This window comes from Dasypus novemcinctus, chromosome 4 (genome assembly GCF_030445035.2).
Source record: "Dasypus novemcinctus isolate mDasNov1 chromosome 4, mDasNov1.1.hap2, whole genome shotgun sequence".
NCBI classification, from domain to species: Eukaryota; Metazoa; Chordata; class Mammalia; order Cingulata; family Dasypodidae; genus Dasypus; species Dasypus novemcinctus.
In genome coordinates, this window is record NC_080676.1 from 10858301 (window position 1) to 10876046 (window position 17746).

The 17746-nt window shown below is 38.0% G+C and overlaps 1 protein-coding gene across 6 annotated transcripts in view; it reads right to left on the reverse strand.

Moving 5' to 3' along the window:
- The window catches only part of XRN1 (5'-3' exoribonuclease 1), a 132523-nt gene that overhangs the window by 56934 nt on the left and 57843 nt on the right, over positions 1-17746 (reverse strand). For all 6 annotated transcript variants that reach the window (XM_058295101.2, XM_058295102.2, XM_071214556.1 and 3 more), the window contains exons 21-22: positions 1343-1505; positions 271-384 (exon numbers count right to left, since the gene is read on the reverse strand). In XM_058295101.2, coding sequence (XP_058151084.1) covers positions 271-384; positions 1343-1505 — 277 coding nt within the window. The remainder of the gene's footprint in view (positions 1-270; positions 385-1342; positions 1506-17746) is intronic.

The following is a 17746-nucleotide window of genomic DNA, read 5'->3' on the forward strand; positions in this document are numbered from 1 at the left end:
CAGCTAAAACAACTTTAGCCACACTGCTATAATAAACAAACATACTGAAAAAAGAGATCAGGATTTGAGGTCTTTATCTTCTATCCCCCACCCAAACTGCTCAAGATTGAAGGTACATAGTCAAATATTGTGTTCTTAAGATACACAATGAATTCTTTTTTCTTTCTGCCTTCAGTATTATATTTTATTTTGCACTTAAGTGAAGAGAAGTTAATAATTTTATTAACTTGAAACCAGAGAGAAATTTAATTAGTAATAACTGGAACTAACTTCTCCAGTGCAGCCATAATAGGGGGTTCCCAGCATAAAGACCATACTTCTAGGAGGAAACAAGTCATCCAATGTTTTGATATTGGAGAAACGGGAGTCGAAAGCTCGGATGTCCTATGTAAAATGAAATACAAGAGTAAATCACTATAGTTAAGATTTCTATAGATTGCACATTAACTTTTTTTTCCCTATAGGAGTATTACCATGTTCTCTAAGAATGTCAAATGTGAAAGTTTTTCACATAACAATAATAGCAGCTAGAATTTACTGCCTGCCAGGCACTGTTTTAAATGCTTCACACATTTATTAGTTCATGTAATTCTTAAGACAACCCTCTGTGGTAGAAACTTTTATTAGCCCCACTTTACAGATGAGGAAATTAAGGCACAGAAAGGGGGTGAATCTTGCCCAAGGTCACACAGCTAAAAAGCTAATCATTACATTATACTATCTCCCTCCCTGCCCCCCACCTCCAGATTACAGGATCACTGCATGCTTGAAAAAATTCTGTCCTCTTACCATATCTAAGATTCAAACACAAAAGTAAATGTCTTTTTATGTTTACTAATTTATTTAATGCAAATATTTTTTGTAGAATAAAAACCTAAAAATATAACAGTGTAAGTTAATGGTGGGATTTTTCTTTTTTGAGACAAGACCTTAAAGAAAAAAGACAATTTCCCAAGCCTAAACACAATGTATGTCTGATCATGTACAATATAATTACTATAGTCTTATAAAGACCATAGTAATTTGCAAATTATATTAAATAATAATTACTCATCATTGAATCAGTCTTCTGTTTATAAATAAATGTTAATATATGGTCTTTTTTTAATACAATATTCAATAGTGTACATCAAGATAGAATTGACAATGGACTACTACGATTCAGACAAAAAAAGGAATGACATTCTGATATATGCTACATCATGGATGAATTGAAAACATTATGCTAAGTGAAATAGGCAAAGATACAAAAAGACAAATATTATATGAGTCTACTTATTTTATGTGTGTGCGTACATATATATCCAAAAAAAGATGGACTTGAGACCCAGTGGAGACTTACCTTGACAATAGTTTGATAAACAAAAGGAAGAACTTGTTTTGACCACTGTTTCTCTAGATGAACCTCACCATTTTGATTTATTTGATATTTACGACCCGTGAGTAACTGAGCGTACACAACTGCAGATGTTTCATTTATAATTATTCCTTTTCTTCTCAGGTAGCTAAATGAAAGAATAAAGAAGAAATACACATATGTATGTGTGGTATATATTCTAGGACTAAAACTTAGTTATTTATCCAAAACTGGTTTCTACCAACTCATAATCAAATACTTAAATAAACTTTAAAAAATATGCTAGCAGTTCTGGGTACCCAATTTAAGACATTTTGCATAATTTGTTTTACTCTGTGGATACCTCTCTCAATGTGTGTTTAAGTGAGAACTCATAGAGCTGTAAGAAATATCTGTGTCACATTTATTCTGTGGTAGAGGCATGAGAGGCAGGAGCAGAAACATTCTTTATTTGATTTTATTTTTAAGTTACAGGGAAGTCGTGGGTTTACAGAACAATCAGGAATAAAATACAGGATTCCCATATACCGCTCTATTATTAACACCTTGCACTGGTGTGGTATATTGTTGCAAGTGATGAAAGCATATTTTTATAATTATACTGTTAACTACAGTCCACAGTTTAATTTAGGGTTCACTGTTTTTGTTGTACAGTTTCAAGGCTTTAAAATTATTCTACTGACATGCATACAACCTAAAGTTTCTCCATTTAACCACATCCAAATACGTACTACAGTGCTATTAATTACATTCACAATGTTGTAGCAGAAATACCCTTTCCCCTCCTTTTCCCCAAGCAACAGTAAGGTGAGGGTGAGTACATACTTAGTGTAGTAAATCATTCTATAAATACATACATACACATTTTTTTAAGGCGGTACCAGGGAATGAACCCAGAACCTCGTACATGGGAAGCAGAGGCTCAACCACTGAGCTACACCAGCTCCCAAATATTTATGTTAATGAACCTTCAAACACTGATATATGAGTTTCTTAAAGGCAGGAATTATGCCTTACCAGTCTTACTGCAGTCATGGGACCATCTTTGTCATGTTGCTGTGCTTTTATAATGTTTACTGAGTTAGTATGCAAATATGCATTTAAATTAATGAAACTAACTCTTTTAATACCGAAGTGCAAGACTCTCTCCGGAAGCTGCAAAACTTTTTAAAAGATACATTGCAGAATATAGCATAATATTTTCTAACAAAACATTATGAAGTACCTTATGTATACTTTTCTACTTTTATAGAAAAAATAAAAATAGACAGTGGCTATTTATAAATAAGAGAATCTAATGTGAAATGTGAAAAATGTAAAAAATAATTTTCTAGCCTTCATGATTAGAAAAGATAGTTTTAATAACATATTTATTAGGTTTTATAGTTTTCAGAAAGGTACATATAAATAATTCAATACAGAAATAATTATTTCCTTTATTTCCAATTTTGGAATTTTACCATTTTTATGAAATTGACACCACACATCCTCAAAATATTAGAATATGTACTTTTTTCTCAAAAACGAAGTATTTTAAGGAAAAAAGTAAAGTGATAGGAGGCATTCCTATAGAATTCTTAATTTTAACTGAAATTATGTTAGTGTTTTATCATTTAGGATAACTATTTTGTTGTTGTTAAAGAGCCTTTATTATATTTAAATGGTATCTATCCAATATCTTTTTTATATTGACTTTAAAAAATCAGAAATAGTTGCTCATATGGTCTTTCATCATTCATTGCTATAGCCACATTGCATTTCTTTAATTCACTGATAAAACAGATTACTACTGAGCCACCTCTGTACTCTTCGAACAAATAACAATGTATTAGTAGTTTGCTTCACCCTCGATTCTATTTGCTAATACATTTTAATTAAATTTTTGCATCTATAATAAGCTATACAGATCTAGTTTCTTTAACTGTATTCTCTTTATCAGCTTTGGAGTTAAAGTTTTATTATCTTCATAAAATAAACTGGGAAAAATTATTCTTTCTTATGGCCTGGAACAGCAATGGAATCACCTGTTCTTTAAAGGTTAGATAAATTCAGCTTTGAACCTATTTGGCAGATTGTCAAACACATTTAGAATCTCTTCTATGATTTTGGTAATTTGTATTTTACTATGGAATCATTTTCTTAAGGCTTTCAAATTTGTTGGAATTGCATGTATTACTGTCTTTTAATCATTCCTTTATCTGTAGTTAGGTTTCCTCTCATTTTTGCTCGTCTAAGTTTGCTCTCTTTTTCGCTTAACCAGGGTAGCAAAGGATTACCTTTGTCAAGCAGTTTCAAAAGTGTGGTTCTCTAGATCAGCAGTTCATCATCACTTGTTTAAAAATGAAAATTCCCAGGCCCTACCAAGACCTACTGAAGTGGAACTTTGAGAGTGGGGGTCAACAATCTCTGTTTTAACACACCTTCCAGGTAAATTTTAATGCGTGCTGAAGTTTGAGAACCCCTGATGTATTTTATAGGTTTTTTAAAGAACCAGCTTTTGGATTTATTTATACTCTGAACAACTTCTTTTGTATGTTTTCTATTTGATTAACTTTAGTTTTTATGTTTATTAATAATTCTCTCTAGCTTCTTTTCATTGTCATTATGTTTTCCTTAATGTCTTAAGATGATTACTTTGTTTCCAGTAAGCTACTTTAGTTTGCCTGCTTTCTTAATAAGGCATTTAAACCTGTAAAATTTCCTCAGAATACAGTTTTTGCTGCAAACCACATTCTAATTTTTTTATTATTTTTATTTACACCCTTCCTTCCCCCAGATGGTTCTCATATCTGTCTGCTCATTGTTTGCTCACCTTCTCCAGGAGCAATGGTAACTGAATCTGGGACCTCCCACATGAGAGGCAAGTGCCCAACAGCCTGAGTCACATCTGTTCCCCATGGACTGCAGTGTCTGCTGGCTTGTGGTATCTGTTGTTGAGGTGAGAGCGGCATCTAGGTCACTGAGGCAGGGGCAGTGTCTGCTCATCTTCTTTTAGGTGGCAGCAGAACCTGAACCTGGAACCTCTGATGTAGTAGGCGGTGCCCAACTGGTTGAGCCAATTCCGCTTCCAGATCATTATCTTTTAAAGTGCTTTAAAGTTTTTGTTTTCCTTACTTATTCTTTGTAATGATGTCAAATTTTCTCTTTGCTATTAATTCAATTTTCAGCCTTGGGTTTTTGCTGTTTTTAATCTTTTTATTAGATCTATAGAGGTAATGTTTTGGCTAATTTGTTATCCATGCAATCTTCCTTTTCATCTTTTTCTATTGTTTTACTAACCCATCTTTGCAATCACGTTTGCTTATTAGTACATACATAAATACATACATACATACGGGGTTCCCATATATCAACCTATTATTAACACCTTGCATTGGTGGAGTTCTTTTGTACTATGAACTATAGCCCATGGTTTAACTTAGGATTCACTATTTGTATTCTACAGTTCCATGGATTTTTTCTAAAATAACTTTTTATTCTAGTAACTTATATGCATCCTAAAGTTTCCCCCTTTAACCATATGTTTACATATATAACTCAGTGTTGTTAATTATATATGTTCAATGTGCTACCATCACTACCAGGCATTACCAACTTTCCATAATTCCAAAAGAAATTCTACATTTTAAGCATTAACTCCCTATTCCCTACCCCCCACCCTGTTCCCTAGTAACCTATATTCTAGATTATGACGTTATGAGTTTGCTATTCTAATTATTTCATTTCAGTGAAATCACACAATACATGTCCTTTTGTATCTGGCTTATTTCCCTCAACATGTATCTTCAAGAGTCATCCATGTTGTCAAATATATAAGAAATTCATTCCTTTTTACGGCAGAATAATAATTCCACTGTGTGTATATATCACCTTTTATTTACCCATTCCTCAGCTGATGTCCATTTAAGTTGCTTCCATCTTTTGGCAACTGTGAATAATGCCACTATGAACAATGGTGTGCAAATATCTCCTCAAGTCCCTACTTTCAAATCTTTTGGTTATGTATCTAGAAGTGGGAATGCCCATATAGCCAGTGATGTTTAGCATTTTCTTGTGTTTTCTGCCCATTTGTCTATCTTCTTTGGGTAAATGACTTGAATAGTTGTTTAAAAAAATTTTTTTTGTCTCTTTATTGTTGAGTTGTAGGATTTCTTTGTATGTTCTGGATATTAAACCCTTATCAGATATGTAGTTTCCAAATATTTTCTCCCATTCTGGTGATTGTTCTTTTACTTTCATAATAAAGTCCTTTAAATGCATTAAAGTTTTAGTTTTTATGAGGTCCCATTTATCTATTTTTTTTCTTTTGTTGCTTGTGTTTTGGGTATAAACTCTAAGAAACCATTGCCTAACACAAGGTCCTGAAAATGCTCTCCTGTCTTCTTCTAGGAGTTTTATAGTTCTGGTTCTTATATCTAGGTCTATGGTCCATTTTGTATGTGGTGTGAAGAAGGGGTCCACCTATCATTTTTTTGCACAGGGATATCCAGTTTTCCCTACTCCATTTGCTAAAGGGACTATTCTTTCCCCATTGAGTAGACTTGGCACCCTTGTTAAAAATCAATTAGCCAATGTGAGGGTTGATTTCTGAGCACCCAGTCTGAATCCATTGGCCTATATGTCTGTCCTTGTGCCAGTACCATGCTGTTTTGTTTTGTTTTCTTTAGGAGGAAGCAAGGACTGAATCTGGGACCTCATACATGCAAGGCTGGTGCTCAACCACTGAGCAACACCTGCTCCCAGCTGTTTTTGTTTAAGATTTACTTTTTGTTCCCACCACTTGTTACTGTTTGTGCTTGCTATTGGCTCTCTGTTCGTTGTGTCTGCTCATCTCCTTTTATGAGGCACCAGGCACCAGGCACTGAACCTGGGACCTCCCATGTGTGAGGGAGGTACCCAATCGCTTGAGCCACATCTGCTTGTTGTGTGTTGTTTTCTTCTTGTGTCTCCTCATTGTGTCAGCTTGCCATGCCAGCCCGTCAGCTATCTCTCTTGCTCATTTTCTTTAGGAGGTACTAGGAGCTGAACTCAGGACCTTTCATGGCGTAGGTGGGTGCCCAACTGCTTGAGCTACATCTGCTTCCCTCCCTGCTGTTCTTTTTTTAATATCTTTTTTTTTTTTAAGATTTATTTTATTTATTTCTCTCCCCTTCCCTGCTTGCCCCACTTGTCTGTTCTCTGTGTCCATTTGCTGTGTGTTTTTCTTTGTCCTCTTCTGTTGTTGTCAGAGCAACTGGGAATCTGTGTCTCTTTTTGTTGCATCATCTTGCTGCATCAGCTCTCCGTGTGTGTGGCACCACTCCTGGGCAGGCTGAGCTTTCTTTCACGCTGGGCGGTTTTCCTTAGGGGTGCACTCTTTGTGCGTGGGGCTCCCCTATGTGGGGGACACCCCTGCGTGGCAGGGCACTCCTTGTGCGCATCAGTGCTGCTCATGGGCCAGCTCCACATGGGTCAAGGAGGGCCGGGGTTTGAACTGCGGACCTCCCATGTTGTAGGTGGACACCCTATCCACTGGGCCAAGTCCGCTTCCCCCTGCTGTTTTTTTTTTTTTTTAAAGATTTATTTATTTATTTATTTCTCTCCCCTTCCTAACCACTGGGCCAAGTCCGCCGCCCCCCTGCTGTTTTGATTACTATGGCTTTGTAATATGTTTTAAGATTGGGAAGTACAAGTCCACCAACTTTCTTTTTCAAGATGGCTTTGGCTGTTTGGAACCTCTTTCCCTTCCATACAAATCTGATGACTGGATTTTCCATTTCTGTCAAGTAGGCAGTTGGAATTTTGATTCCAACATTTCATTTTACTGAATCTGTAAACTGCCTCAGGTAGAACTAACATCTTAACAATATTTAGTCTTCCAATTCATGAATATAGAGTCTTTCCATTTATTTAGATTTATTTTGATTTCTTTTAGCAATGTTTTATAGTTCTCTGTGTACATGTCCTTTACATCCTTGATTTATTCCTAGATATTTGATTCTTTAAGTTGCTATTGTAAATGGAATTTTTTCTTGATTTCTTCTTCAGATTATTCATTACTACTCATATGTACAAAAACTGTAATACTAGTCTATAGAAACAAAACTGATTTAGCATATAAACGCATCACCTTCCCTTCAGCATGGGACACGAATCCTGAAGATGAGCCTCACTGGCACCAAGGGACCACCACTAGACATCAACTAGCAATGCAACTGGAAAAAGAACATGACCAAAAGGGTAAAAACAAATGAGTCTATTTGGCTAAGAGACTTCAAAGTGAGTCAGAAGGTCGTTCCAGAGGTTATGCCTATGCACATCTCAGCAGGATCCCATTGACTGCCACAGTAAATACTACTCAAATATCAGGGCTCCCATAGGCCTACAGAGACATCTAGACACTTAAGGCAAGGCAGACTGCTCAGGAGTCTGGTGCCCTGCCTGCGGGCCCTACCCTGGTCTCCCTACACATGGCTCATCTGCCCCTTTATTTGAACCTACAGTTAGTACTAGAGTTGATAGATGTATGTCCAAGAGACACAAATCTTGGACTGTCCATGTATCAGCTGGGCCCCGAATCTCAGCAGAGCTGCAACACCCACTCTCCAGTTCACTGGACACACCCAGGACATCCAACAAGGAGATGAAGATGGACAACGACCGCCTCCAGGACAGAGTCTGCAACTGCAAGCAAGACAGCTCCACACATCCACCTGTGAAATGTAAGCCCCCAACAAGAGGCAGAGTGGGCACCACCATCCCAGAATCCCCAGGACCAGGGAACGAATGATGGACCAGAGTAGACCCACTGGCACTCCACCACAAACACACTGTGATTCCAGCAATGGAAGAACTGTCACCATTAATGTGGAGACAGTGGCCACTGGAGGCTCTGAGGGCAAGGACAGGGAAAAATAGGTACAATCTGGGGCATTTTGGGGACCTAGGAACCATCCTGAATGATACCGCAATGACAGACACAGGCCATCACACATCCTGTAATAACCCACAAAAATGTGCAGGAGACAATGCAAACCACAATGCAAACCACAATTCATAGTTAGTGGCAATGCTCTAAAATGTGCCTATCAACCGCGACAAATGCAACACACCAATGAAGACTGTGCCAAAGTGGGAAAATGTGGGAAGGGTAGGGAACAGGGCACACAGGACTCCCCCATACCTTCCATTCAACATCTATGTAATCTAAGCATCTTACAAATTTAAAAATTGAAAAATATATATTTTTAAAAAATCACAATTGCCAGAGGCAATGATACAAGTGGGGAATTGTGAGGCTGGCCAAATATCTTAGAAGGAAGATCTGGAGGGAAGTGGATGTGGCTCAAGCCATTTGGGACCCGCCTAGAACATGGGAGTTCCTGGGTTTGGTTCCCAGTGCCTCCTAAAGAAGATGAGCAAGACAGTGAGCTGACGCAAAGGGGTGGCATGGCAAGCTGACACAATGAGAGGATGCAACAAGGAGACACAACGAGAAGTACAATAAGTAGGAAGCTGGCACGATGAGTGGATGCACCAAGGAGACACAACAAGAGACACAACAAGCAGGAAGCAGGCTTAAGAGACTGGACACCTCTTTCCCGCATGGAAGGTACTGGGTTTGGTTTCTAGTTGTCCATTCTTTAACAGGTACTTCTCTAATCCCTTATGCAATGTCTGAGAGTTTGAATTGAATAATCTGTCCATGTAGAGCAGCAGTTGTTTTCAGGAATTGATATGGATGACTGTACTTGAATGAAGGATAACCGAAGAAACGCACAAATTTTGGCTTCAAAACACGAACATTACAACATGTTTGAAAATAGCAAACAGAAATAAGCCACTGAGCATTCCGTCTTCAGGTCTTAAACACTTGCATGGCAGCCATCTTACTCCAGAAAATCTATTATTTTTAAAATATATTTCTATGAGTGAAATTGTAAACTTATAAAACAATCATGCACATGTGAAGAATTCCCAAATAATACTACTCTATCAACACAACACAGTGGTGGAATATTTGTGACAGATTATGAGATATCATCCAATTATTACTAGGTCTATAGTGTACACCTGGCACACATTTTCTATATTCCCCCATTATCAACACAGTACATCTTTGGCATAGATGCAAGAATATTACATTATTACTGCAAACCACTGTACATAGGTTGCTCCAGTTTTATTTTTCCGATGCTTCTCCACATTCCCACCACCATGCAACAAAGGACACTCCTGCTTATGTACCATCAACCACAATTCTCATCCACCTATGGGTTTACTATGCTATTCAGTCCCTAGATTATTCGCTACTCTCTAGCATTCTGTCAATTGACATTTAAGTCCCTATACTACCATTTTCAGCCATATCCCCATTTATAAGCCAGCTGTTACTCACTATATTGTGTTATTGTCAACTCTGTACATTTTCACACTTTTACAGTAAAGCTAATTAAAACATCTACATACAATTAAGCATCAGCAGTCCATCTCAGTTCTCTCTCGTGTAAGAAACCACCACCTACCATCAGGTCTTGAAGATATTTTCCTACATTTTCTTCTACTGGTTTATGGTTCTTGCTTTTATATTTAGGTTTTGTATTCATTTTGAGTTAATTTTTGGATAAGATGTGAGATAAGGATCCTCTTTACTTCTTTTGGCTATGGATATTCAGTTTAATCTCCATCATTTGTTGAAAGGACTATTCTGCTTGAGCTGGGTGGGTTTGACAGGCTAGTAAAAAATCACTGGACCATAGATGTGAGGGTCTGCTTCTGAACCCATCAATTTGGTTCCATTGGTCTGTGTGTCTGTCTTTATGCCAGTACCATATTGTTTTTTACTACTGTAGCTAGGTAATATGATTTAAAGTCTGGAAATCAGAGTCCTCCTACTTAGTTTTTCCTTTTTAAGATATTTCTGGCTATTCAGGACTCCCTTACACATCTCCAAATAAATGTGATAATTGTGTTTTCCATTTATTTGAAAAAATTGCTGGTGGAATTTTTATTGGGATTGCATTGAATCGGTATATCAATTTGAGTAGAATTGACATTTTAATGATATTTAGCCTTCCAATCCGTGAGCATGGAATGTTCTTTCAATTATTTAGGCCTTTTTAAATTTAACATTGAATTGTAGTTTTCTGAATATAAGAGATTTTACATCGTTGTTAAGTTTATTTCTAAATATTTGGGTTTTATCTGCCATATTTATTTTCAGCACTCTTTTGATACTTTTAGTTACTTTTATTGATGTAATCTTCATTTCTAGACTCTCTTCCAGGCCTCTCTCTCCTGTCTTTTCTTTCCAGGGTATAGCACACCCTTTAGTATTTCCTACAAATCCAGTCTTTTGGATAAAAACTCTCTCAGTATCTGTTTATCTGTGAATATTCTAAACTCGCCCTCATTTTTGAAAGACAATCTTGCCGGATATAAGATTCTTGGCTGGAAGATTTTCTCTTGCAGTATCTTAAATATATCATACCACTGTCTTCTTGCTTCCATGGTGTCTGGTGAGAAATCAGTACTTAAACTTATTGGGTACCTCTTACATGTTAGCATTGTTTTTTTCTTGGTGCTCTCAGAATCCTCTCTTTGTCTTTGGCATTTGACATTCTGATTAGTATGTGTCTCGGAGTTGGTCTATTTGGATTTTTTTCAGATGGGAGTGTGTTGTGCTTCTTGGACAGGGATATCTACGTCTTTCAATAGAGCTGGGAAATTTTCTATCATCATTTCTTCAAATATTCCTTCTGCCCCCTTTACCTTCTTTTCTCCTTCTGGGACACCCATGACATGCATGTTTGCTGTTGTTTAGTTCGTTTAGTTTAGTTCCCTGAGACCTTGTTTAGTTTTTCCCATTCTTTTCTCCATCTGTTCTCTTGTATGTTCACTTTCAGAGGCCATTTCTTCAAGCTCACCAATCCTTTCTTCTGCCTCCTCAATTCTGCTATGATTCTAATGTGTTTTAAATTTCATTTATTGTGACTTTCATTCCCATAAGATCTGCTATTTTTCTATGTATGCTTTCAAATTCTTCTTTGTGTTCATCCAATTTCTTCTTAATATCCTTAATCTCTTCAGCCATCTCATTGAATTTATTCAGGAGATTTGTTTGAACATCTACAATTAGTTGTTTCAACTCCTTTATCTTGTTTATCTTGTTCCTTTAACTGGGCCATATCTTCCTCTTTCTTGGTGTGGATTTTAATTTTTTGTTGGTATCTTGGCATCTGCCTTACTAGAATATTTATTCTGGGTGCAGTTTTTCTCCTTAGTTTCGGGCTTCCTGCCCTTTCTCCCTTGCTGGTTGTGTAGTAGGAGCCAAGGACATAGTTGGTGCTATAAGCTGTGGAGGTTCAAGCTGCCCTCATGGCCCCAGGAATCAATGAAGCTTCTCCCATCTTTCTCCTTTGCCAGGAGTAGGGACAGAGCCACAGCTGTGTGGAATAATCCAAGTCATGCAGGCCTAGGCTGCAGTTGCCCAGAGAGACTGACTAAGCTTCATGCCCCTTTCTCCCCTGCCTGGGGCAGGGATGGAGCTCCAGGTGTGAGCAGCAATCTATGCAATGCAGGTCCAAGATGACTGCAGTTGCCCCTATAGACTTCTGATTATTTAGTTTTTCTGACTTGGACAAGTTCAAACTTTAGCTTTCTTAGGGTTATATTTTAGCCAGCCAAATTTACTAATAGTAGATGAAATTGGTGGCCAGTAGTCTCTTCCTTCCATTTCCAGCCATAGAATAGCTCCTGGGATGGCTGTTGCTGCCAAAGTAGGATGACCACTGGCCACTGTGGTGCAGCCTGGAGTGTCCTGGAGAGGCTGGTGCAGGTGCCCCCAGCTTCCTTCCTGTCCAAGGTGGGGCTGAGGCTTATGCTAGAGCTGCAATCTGATCTGGATGGAAAGAAGCCAGTCCCTACCGGCACGGAGATTTTTAGTCTGCCCTGCTCCCCACTGTGCCAGGGACAGAGTTAAAATGGCAGCTACCAGCTTCTTTCTGACTTGGACGGGTTCAAACTTCAGCTGTTCTTAGGATTATACTTTAGCTCACTCAATTTACTAATCAGTAGCTGAAGTTGGTGCCCAATCGTCTCTCCCTCCCTTTTTGGGAAGTGGTGCTTCCAATTTCAGCCCCGGAATAGGTCCAAGGTAGCTTTTGCCTCCAGTGGAGGATAGGCATCGGCCTCGGTAGCATGGTGTACTCTACTTACTCATCTCTGCTGATGAACAGTCTCCTCCTTCCACTCTTTCGAAGACGTTGCAGGATGCTCTTTTGGTCTCCTGGAGCTCCCAAACAGGTGCTTTAGATAGCTCTGGGTGATTACTAACTGCCCTGTAGCAGGACCTGACTCTGGGAGCTCCTTACTCTGCTGCCATCTTGCTGGTTGTAGTCAGTGTGGGTTTTTAATAGATGCCCTTTATCATGTTGAGGTAGTTTCCTTCTATTCCTAGCTTTCCAAGTGTTTTTCTCAAGAAGGGGTGCTTGATTTTGTCAAATGCCTTTTCTACATCAATTGAGATGACCATGGTTTTTTCCCTTTGTTTATTAATGAGGGGTATTACATTTATTGATTTTCTTATGTTGAACCTTCCTTGCATAACTGGGATAACTCCTGCTTGATCATGGTCTATCTTATTTTTTTTTAAGATTTATTTATTTATTTCTCCCCCCTCCCTCCATAGTCTGCTCTATGTGTCCATTCACTGCGTGTTCTTCTGTGTCTGCTTGTATTCTCATTAGGCGGCTCCACGAACTGATCCTGGGACCTTTCAGAGTGGGAGAGAGATGATCATTCCCTGCGCCACCTCAGCTCCCTGGTCTGCTGTATCTCTTATTGTCTCTCCTCTGTGTCTCTTTCTGTTGCATCATCTTGCTGCACCAGCTCTCTGCATGGGCCAGCACTCCTGTGTGGGGAAGCCTTCCTGAGGGGGGCAGCACTCCTGCGTGGGGCAGCACTCCACGCAGGCCAGCATTCCATATGGGTCAGCTTGCCTTTACCAGGAGGCCCTGGGTATCGGACCCTGGACCTCCTATATGATAGATGGGAGCCCAATTGCTTGAGCCACATCTACTTCCCAGGGTGTATCATTCTTTTGATGTGCTACTGGATTTAGCATGCTAATATTTTGTTGAGGACTTCTATATCGAGATTTACAAGGGATATTGGTCTGCAGTTTTCTTTTCTTGTGGTATCTATCTCTGGCATTAGTATGAGAGTGATATTGGCCTCACAGAATGATTTTGTGAGTATTCTCTCTTCTTTGATTTTTTGGAAGACTCTGAGCAGGATAGGTGTTAATTCTTCTTGGAATGTTTTTGAAATTCATGAGTGAGGTCATCTGGTCCTGGAACTTTCTTGGTTGGAGATTTATTTTTATTTATTCTATTTTTTTATATCAATATTACAAGTTACTCAGTTAACATAAGATAATAACTACAATGTGTTCTTTTAGTAGAGAAAGCTTATATATTCCAGAGTTTTTCACTATCTTCTTTGAAAAATAGCAGAACTTCTCAGGGAAGTTCAGTACTTTTTCAGCTGCTGTGAGGGTAGTAGCCTGACAAGAAAAAATCCTCTACACAGAAAACAAACCCATGGCACCAAGGGCACATAACCCATAGAAATATGTAGCTATATAACATTCAAGGTATTCAAAAGGCCCTGTCTGCCGAGACACACCTAACCTTGTCCCACCTTTACCTTTTTACCACAGTTATGTTAATTGACAGGTATAACATAATCTATATACTTGCCCTGCTTCTTGTGTAAAGTTCTTCCTCTTCCTCCTCCTCCTCTTTCTCTTTCTCCACCTTCTCCTCTCCCTGCCCTCCCCCCCCCCCATTCCCCTTCTCCTTCTTTTTCACCCTCCCTGGAGATGAAGCTTTGACTTACAGCTGTCAGCATGTACTTTCAGAGAAGCTTCAAAGTAAAATAGTATCACTAACAAGGAAATCTGGTTGTTTTCTGGGACATCTAGTATTTTCTAAGGAAAAAAGACAATATTTCCAAATAACCCTTTTATTGTTGACACCATTGGTGTGGTACCTTTGTTATAATTGATACAAGAATGTAAAAATAATATTAAAATATAACTATAGGGAAGCGGATTTGGCTTAATGGATAGAGCATCTGCCCACCACATGGGAGGTCCAGGGTTCAAACCCAGGGCCTCCTGACCCATGTGATGAGCTGGCCCAGCACAGTGCTGATGGATGCACGGAGTGCCGTGCCATGCAGGGGTGTCCCCTATGTAGGGGAGCCCCATGTGCAAGGAGTGTGCCCTGTAAAGAGAGTCGTCCAGCACGAAAAAGTGCAGCCTGTCCAGGAGTGGCGCCACATGCATGGAGAGCTGATGCAACAAGATGACTCAGCAAAAAGAGACCTAGATTCCCAGTGCCGCTGACAAAAATACAAGTGGACACAGAAGAACACACACTGAATGGACACAGAGAGCAGACAACTGAGGGGCGGGTGGGGAAGGGGAGAGGAAAAAAAATTTTTTTAATAAAAAAATAAAATATAACTATAGTACAACTTTGCTTTAGGTGTATTTTTTTCTCTATATACTACTCTCATATTAACACCTTGCATGAGTATTTTCATTACCCTCAAAGAACATTCTTATATTTGAATTGTAAACCACAATCTTCGTCCACCATAGGGTTCACTGTATTATACAATCCCATGTATGATGTTGGGCAGTTTTGATGACTGATTCAATTTATTTACTTAATATCTTAGAGATATTCCATTTCTTCTTGATTCAGTGTAGGCAGCGTTTGTATTTCTAGAAATTTGTAGGTTACCATTTCATGTAGGTTACCCAATTTGTTGGTGTACAGTTGTTCATAGCATCCCATTTCTGTGGGCTTGGTAATAATGTTCCCCATTTCATTTCTGATTTTGTAGTTTCTAGTATCCTCTCTCTTTTTTTCTTTGTCAGTCTATCTAAAGGTTTGTCAGTTTTACTGATCTTTTCAGGGAAGCAATTTATGATTTTATTGATTCTCTCTATTGTTTCTTTATTCTCTAACTGTATTCTAATCTTCTGAATTTTCCAGTCCAGGTTGGAAGAATTGGCCCAAGCAAAGGAATATACCAAAGGGCAAGATGAGACACAGGATTTGAGACAATTAATCAACAAGATTCATACAAATTTCCAAAATCAAATTAATAAGCTGAAAGACAACAATACGGTTAAAGAGATAAAGGACATCAAGAAGATACTGGAGGAGCAGATGTGGCTCAAGTGGTTAAGTGCCTGCTTCCCACATGGGATGTCCTGGGTTCAGTTCCCATTGCCTTGTAAAAACAAAACAAAACAAAAGAAACAAACCAAATGAAAAAACAAACTCAAGGGAGCTGATGTGGCTCAGTGGTTAAGTGCCAGATTCCTACATATGAGGTCCCAGGCTCAATCCCTGGCCCCAGTATCTCAAAAAAAAGAAAAGAAAAAAAAAAACAGAATTTGAAAACCTGAGTAGAAAAGTTACACAGCTCATGGAAATGAAAGACAAAACAAGTAGGATCAGAAGCACATTAGAGGCATACAACAGCAGACTGAATAAGTGATATGGAAGACAGATCAGCTAAAATTGAAGAGAGAAAAGAATGGAAAGAATTGAGCAAGGGCTTGGTGAGTCGAATGATAACACATCATATGTGTCATAGGAGTTCCAGAGTGAAGATGAGGGAAAAGTGGGAGAAAGAGTATTTGAGGCAATATTGACTGAAAAGTTCCCAACACTCATGGAAGAAATGAATTTACATGTCCAAGAAGCACAGCATATCCCAAACAGAATAAATCCAATAGACCTACTCCAAGACACATACTACTAAGGACATAAAACATCAATGATAAAGAGAAAAGTCTAAAAGCAGCAAGGGAGAAACAAATCATCACATACAAGAGACGCCCAGTAAGACTTAGTACGGAATTCTCATCAGAAACCAAGGAGGCAAGAAGACAGTAGTATGATAAAATTAGGATACTGAACGAGAAAAATTGACAGCTGAGAATTCTTTCTCCAGCAAAATTGTTTTTCAAATATGAAGGTAAGTATAAAATATTCACAAACAAACAGAAACTAAGTTAGTTTGTAAAAAAGAATCTACTTTTACAGGAAATATTAAAGGAAGCCTAGAGCCTGAAAGAAAAAGATGAGAGAGAGGCTTGGAGGAGAGTATAGAAAAAAGAAAAGCTGAAAGGATAACCAAAAGAGTAAAAAGATAGATAAAATATAATATGACATATGAAAACCAAAGAATAAAATGGAAGAAGTAAATAATGCATTCATAGTAACATGATTGAATGTGAATGGATAAAACTTCCCAGTCAAAAGATACAGGCTGACAGAATGGATTGAAAAAAAAAATATGAGCCATCCATATGCTGCCTATTGGAGACTCATCTTAGACCCAGGATACAAACTGAATGAAAATGACAGTTGGAAAAAGATATTTTACACAAATCGTAACCAAAAAAAGAGCAGGGGTAGCTATACAAATATCAGACAAAACAGACTTTAAATGTGAAAAAGTTATAAGAAATACAGAAGGCCATTATATATTAATAAAAGGGACAATCCATCAGGAAGATATAATAGTCATAAATATCTATTCACCTAACCAGGGTGCCCCCAAATACATGAGGCAAACTCTGGCAAAACTGAAGGGAGAAATAGACATCTTTACAATAATAATTGGAGACTTCAACACACCACTCACATCAATAGATAGAACAACTAGACAGATTAACAAGGAAAACAGAGAAGTTGAACACTGTATACTAAATCAGCAGGTTATACATTCTTCTCAAGTACTCACAGATGTTCCTCCAAGACAGACCACATGTTAGGTTACAAGGAAGGTCTCAATAATATAAAAGACTGATATAATACAAAGTGCCTTCTCAGAGCATAATGAAATGAAACCAGACATCAATAAGACAGGAAAAGTGAAAATTCACAAATGTGTAGAGATTGACCAACACGCCCCTGAACAATCAGTGGATCAAAGAAGAATTGTTAAGTGAAATTTGTAAATATATGGAGACAAATGAAAACAAGAATACAACATATTAAAACTTATGGGATACAGTGGAGGCAGTGCTGAAAAGGAAGTTTATAGCCCTAACTGCCTATATTAAAAAAGAAGAACTAAAATCAAAGATCTAACTGAACAACTGGAGAAACTAGAAAAACAAGAGCAAACCAAACCCTAAGCAAGCAAAAGGAAAGAAATAATAAAGATTAGAGCTGAAATAAATGAAATTGAGAACAAAATGAAAAAACAATGGAGAAAAAAATCAACAAAATCAAAAGCTGGTTCTTTGAGAAGATCAATAACACTGACAAACCCCTAGCTAGACTAATAAAGAAAAAAAGAGAGAAGACACAAATA